Source organism: Myripristis murdjan, chromosome 19, assembly GCF_902150065.1.
Source record: "Myripristis murdjan chromosome 19, fMyrMur1.1, whole genome shotgun sequence".
NCBI classification, from domain to species: domain Eukaryota; kingdom Metazoa; phylum Chordata; class Actinopteri; order Holocentriformes; family Holocentridae; genus Myripristis; species Myripristis murdjan.
Window position 1 is genome coordinate 24,465,173 of NC_043998.1, and position 6,000 is coordinate 24,471,172.

General features: G+C 46.0%; 1 protein-coding gene across 5 annotated transcripts in view; it reads left to right on the forward strand.

Annotated features, from left to right (window-relative positions):
* ankfn1a (ankyrin repeat and fibronectin type III domain containing 1a) overlaps positions 1–4,457 on the forward strand; it is a 212,847-nt gene extending 208,390 nt beyond the window's left edge. For all 5 annotated transcript variants that reach the window (XM_030077909.1, XM_030077905.1, XM_030077906.1 and 2 more), the window contains 3 exons: positions 401–623; positions 1,164–1,356; positions 2,349–4,457. In XM_030077909.1, the coding sequence (XP_029933769.1) occupies positions 401–623; positions 1,164–1,356; positions 2,349–3,210 (1,278 nt within the window). In that variant the 3' untranslated portion in view covers positions 3,211–4,457. The remainder of the gene's footprint in view (positions 1–400; positions 624–1,163; positions 1,357–2,348) is intronic.
* The last annotated feature ends 1,543 nt before the right edge of the window (positions 4,458–6,000 follow it).

Consider the following 6,000-nt stretch of genomic DNA (forward strand, 5'->3'; position numbering starts at 1 on the left):
CAGGCCAGCGTGGAGTTGCTCTTCATCCTCCTCCTCTCCCTCAGCGCTCGCCAGCGGGTGAAAGCTCGACCCCAGATTCACTCTCGCTGTGGAACGAGCTCTGTCCGCTCGCCATTTTTCCTCGCTAGATTTTCTTTTTTCCGTAGTCCGCAATTTTGGCAGCTTCCTATTGGGTGTGGTGCTATCAATCTGGCGCCGTGCTGCTCTGTGATTGGCTGGGAGCGACACACCCGCCGCCCGAAGGCCGACGCCCAGAAGAATCCCGAGCTCAGCCACACTGCTAGTGGCTCACAGTCACGATGGAGAGGAGTAGTTTTGTATGAGTGTATAAATTGTTTTGTTTTTTTAGGAAAATCCCGCTCATTCTGCCTTGAATTTGTCTTTGTCCTCTGCCCTGCAGCAACTGGACGAGATGTGGCGTGATCTGCGCTGGATCACGGACGCCCTGCAGTACGCCCGCTACAAGCAGCCCCGCGGCGGCGTGCCCGTCACCTGCCTGGTGGACGCCAGCGCTCCGGAGAGCGACTCCGGCCAGCAGAAGACCGACTCCACCTCTTCGACCATGGACTACCTGCCCACGCCTTCGCCCTCGCCTGAGCTCCGCAGGAGGAAGGCCGTCAGCGGTGAGTCGAGCAGGAACTCACAAAGTATCTGCAGAAAAAAAAAAAAAAAACGTCTTCTTTTGGTAAATCTGTTGAAACATTTATAGGCACTGAGGGTGAAATTCAGTGTGAACTCTAACACAGCTGTGTACATTTATTCACATATCTTCATGTTTACTCAAAATACTTGAGCAAATTAATCTTTTTTTAATTTTAAAATTCATTTATTCCCTCATTTATTTCTTTTTCCATATTTTTCTATGCTTTCAATTGGTTGTGATGTGTCTCTCAGATGTTTTTTGGATTTCTGTTAAGTAAAATCCAAATCTTTATAAGGGTATTATTATAAAAACAGAATTAAAACTCCAAATCATCAACACTTTAGCTTCAATATCAGTATGTAAATGCACACTGAGGCATTCTTGTAAAGTACACGCTGACTTACTTTTTACTCTTGCCCAACAGGTTGCCTACTGTCTAATTATATATATATATGTGTGTGTGTGTGTGTGTGTGTGTGTGTGTGTGTGTGTATGTGTGTGTGTGTGTGCGGACTCCCAGACCCCCAGCTGGGCTCAGATGAAGACGGCTCCTCAGAGGTTTTCCTGCCGACTGACAGCGACTACGACTCCAGCGACGCCCTGAGCCCCCGCGAGTTGGACCTGCTCTACTCGCCGCCGCAGGATTTTTCCCAGCAGGCCGTGCACTCGCTGGGCGGCAGCGCCCCGGATGTGCTCCAGATCCATGAGATCAGGTCAGGGGCTGAACATAGAAATCCCAGTGGCATGCACACACTGTCTGTAGCCATCGTCTGAGTCCAGAAGGGGGTTCCTGTGGGTTCACATGAAAATGATGAGTTTCATCTACAGGTGCCACATAAATAAATAATTACCTCGTTAGATTAAGTACCGTAAAACATAAAAGACATCACTGAGCCTGTCAGCCTCTCCTCCTTATCCCCCACAGTTTGTCAGCAGGTGCGATCAGTCAGGAAATCTGCTGTGTTGATTTACGGCACAAAACAGGAAGAGGGCGCTGTTCTTCCAGAGTAATCAGGGCTAAAGGTTATTGCTATCTTGATAATGACCTTCAGTCACTTTCAGCTGCCTCAAGATAGCATTGCACCAACAATGCAACGGGAAAATGACAACTGAACCTATTGGAAACTAGCAAAGATGGTTGCATCCTGGAAGGAAGCAATAGGGCTGATGGGAAATGTGGACACTAAGACCAAGAAAACCACAAGTGTGAGATTAAGGGTGTCAAAAACGTCCGCCAGGCTGTGATTTGATGGTGGTAATTGTAACCCAAACCATTTCATAATGATGTAATAATGTGACGAGACTCTGTCAGTGGTTGTGGCTATTCATCCTTAGTGATGTCTCCGGACAGGAGGGGTTCCACATTTTCTTGACTATAAGATACGATGACAAATTGCTTGTACTTTGAAAGGAAAGACAGTCTAGTGGGGCTCTGAGACCTCTCTGGTCTTTGTAGTGACTAGGCGACCCTGCTGCTTGTAAAGCACCACTGTTATGGGACTTGAACCCAGAGTCTTTATATTGCTCCTCCTGCACTTAAGAGGAGGTCCAGTGTGCTTCTTATGTGTCATTATCTGTGTGCCAAAAATGTTTTTCTAAAGTTGGGTACAATTGAAAAAGTCTTTCAGTTTGTCTGTGATATTAAGCTGTATCTGTCAGAGTAATTGCTCTTTTTTTGTGTCTTGTTTTTCCCTTTATTTCCCAGGTACAGCGTCTGCCCCCCCAAAGACCTCCCCCTGTCCTCCACGGTGAAGGATCCCCACTCTCCATTACTCTCTAAAGACAGTCCTCTCTCCCCTTGCCTCCTCCCTCACTCCCCGTCTCTATCCAAAGACCTCCCTCTCTCTACCTCCAGCCTGCCTCGCTCTCCTTCGTTCTCCAAAAACCTCCCCCTCTCCCCGTCCTTCCCCATTTCTCCCCGGTTGTCCAAAGACCTGCCCTTCTCCCTGCCCCTCTCTCCGGTGCTGTCGGACACCACCAAGACCCTGGAGGGCCTCTCGCTGTCCAAGAGCCACCAGGACAGCAAGCCGCCCGCCACGCCTCTGCGGGTGCTGGCCAACCCCCCGGCCAAACGCAAACTGCTTTCCAGGAGCCATGGTGGTCAGTACTTCAGCGGGCCCCAGCGCTGGCTCAGGGGCCACAGCAATGAGAGCCACACCGGATCCTTGTCCGAAGGCGTCTACACCAAGCAAAGGGACCCGGACCTGCCGCTACCTGGAGATCTACCCTCCCCACAGGGCACGACTTACATCAGCCAAGCCTCTTGCATCCTGGAAAGCCAAAAGGGCCGACACAGGGAGCCGAGGCCTCACGTTCGTAGAATCTTCGTGGAACCCTGCAAGGAACTGTCGCCGAACCACGAGAACAGGTGCTGGAGGGAAGAGGAGGAGGAAGAGGACGGAGGAGAGATGAGAGAACCAGTGAAAGCTGCAGGGGTGTCGGTGGTGGTGGCGGAGGCGGAGTCTGGAGGGGAAGAGGAGGAGCCGGAAGGAGCTGCCGCACAAGATGTAGACTCGGACGACCAAACGAACGCGCAGGTTTCGGAGATACTCAGTAGCACGCTCTAGGTTTGGACAGTTATCGAGGAAGCAAGGCATTAATTGGATGGCAGAAAGGTACAAAACACTTTTGGACAGTTGGTAATTAAAGCTGCACTAGGCAAAGTGTTCATGTAAAGAAAAATTTGACTATTTTTTCATCCTAATCACAAAGTTGGCCTGTAATGTCGGGACATCCCATTGCTCCTAACTGAACCACTATAGATTTACTCTGTTCACTCAAAAGATATTCTGCCGTTGAGTTTGGACACTAGTGGGAAATCCAAACCTGAGAGTGAAATATGAAACTTTCTCATCAAAAAAAGAAAGCAAGTGCTCTTTCCAGAGAAAGCTGGACTCATCACCAACAGGGGAATGTCTTTACCCCCTTGCCCCCACCACCCACTAAGGAGATGTAGGTCCATGGACTGTGTTGGATGTTTTATGATCTTTGGGTGATGAAGTCCTTCAAACGTTCAAAAATTCTCAGCTCTCTCCCTTGGGGTTGCTGAAGTGCGAAGTTACTCGGAAATTGCCTAGTGTAGCTTTAACAGAGCGGCTTGCTTCAGGTTCGAACGTCAGCCTGTGATGTGTTTATAGATCTCCATCGTCGCTGCCTCATTCGCCTCACCGTCATCCGATGTCTGTCTCTGCACCGCCGTGACACGTGGCCGGGCATGCTCCACATGTGACTGACCAGCCCTCAGACCTCTCTGTAGATTGTAGACTAAACTGAAGTTGCTGGTTCAACTCCGCCAAGCCTCAGAACCCATGGCACCGACTGTTACGATGAAAATAATCAATGCAATGAGAAACCAAGCACTGCTTCTCCAACCGGAAACTTTGCACATGACTCTGTACGTCGACCAAAAAAGGCGATTTGATTGTGGCACGGAAAGGCATTCAAATGTTGCTTTGTTTTGTTTTGTTTTGTTTCTTTTCTTTAGTTCACATACAGATATTATATTGAATTCCTGAATTGTTGACAGCGAACATCAATGCTTCCTCCAGAAGATTAGCAGTTTTCGTGCCCCCACGTTTTCAGAGCATGGATTCTCCACCACTTGAAGTGAATGTACAGTTTAGTCTGTTTCTTTGTGGTCTCCTGTGATTATTGCCTCCTGTCCTGCTTTGACTTATAAAATCAATGTTACTTTGAGCTCTGATTGGGTCTCAATGTGGTCTTATAGCAACTTAAAAAAAAAAAAAGAAAGAAAAAGAAATCCCCCACATTCCCTTGTCCCAAAAAATCGTGACCTGCCTCAGTCACGAAACACAGACCACTAGAAAAATACAAATTGCCAAACTTCGATTGTGAAGAAAGGCGTTTGTTGAAGAGCTGCGATATTGTCCCAGCTTTATATGGAAGTATTTTTTTATTCTCTTAAAGACTTAAAGATGTGCTATTTTACCTGGAATGTCCATGATTAGTCTTGTACTGAAGTCAAATGGAGATGTATTTTGTCGGCATGAATTAGTTTGTACCCACGAGTTTTGGACTAAAGCTTCGTGTCCAGTTTGTGCCTCCACCTATTTCAGCATGACGATGTCAAGGGGTCGGGGTTTTAGGTCGGGGGTTCAAAATCAAGTCTGCACTTTGCCCCATGGACTTATAGTGTAGTCAAATCTGGCAGTGTTTTGTGTTGTGCTGTTGCGTTCTCTTAACTTTGAAGGTTTATGCTATCAGGAACATCAGCTTTTTGTGTGTTTATTTCTTATGTCTCTCTAAATAAGCATTCAGTTCCCGTAGTGCTGGAACGGTATTCCCTCAAAGGCTGGCAATTGATTGTGTATTTTCATTTATTTGTTTACCACATGCACCAAAAACTGATTTTCCGTTTCTTTTGCATTATACTGAAAACACGACTCCCTATCGGTAAGCTCGAGAGCGATTTGAACATGCACAAACTCTTAAAAAAAAGTTATGCACAACATTTTAACAGTGCAGTTTTAATATTTGCACATTGCTAGCAATTAAGGAATAGAAGCTAATTGAGTATTTGATGCAATTGGGCATTAATCCTGGCAGCTTTCATCGTTAATGACTGTATAATGGTCTGTGTATTGATTCCTAAGTGTTAAAGGTAAGACAAAACGTCATTTTACAGGTGAAAATTCAAAATTGTTTCTTTGTTTTGTCTTATTTGAATGTGTAGGACAGACCACAGCGTATTTTAGTCACCTCCAGATGCATTAAGCTTAACAACTTAACTCCTCAAGACAAAATGCACTAATTATACTTCCCCCCCGTGACTAGAAGCCATCGTAGGCGACCATTTATTTTGAAATTATCCCACATAAGCACTGCAGTCATTTTTCTGGCATGTTGCATTGAACCACACAGGACTGTAGTGACTTTCAGCCAATTAGGTACCAAACAATTACGTTTCTGATGGCTCAAAACAGACCAAATTTTTAGATAAATATGTATACTTTCCAGTTCCTCACAAGAATGAAGCAGAGGTGCAGCGGCATTAGAGCGAGCGTGCACGTCTGCCACGGCCGCATCATTTAGTCTTAATGTGTGTCCTCAGGAGAAACATGTAGTGTAATCTGTTTATGTAACAAAGAGTTTTATTCCAACATGATAAATGTCCATTTTGGAAAACATTTTCTACCTGAAGTTTCAGTCAGTGTTTCCAAAGCACAGATGGTTCTGTTCACAAAAACTGAACTTTTCTCATAACTTGCTTTACTTTCATGCCAGAAGGTATTTTGTCTTTTTTCCCCCCCAGATGGCACTCTTCAAATACTGAATGACCAGTTAATCCTATTTATTTAATTACCTGTCTCCTCGTTTCCATTGCTATCAGCCTTTCT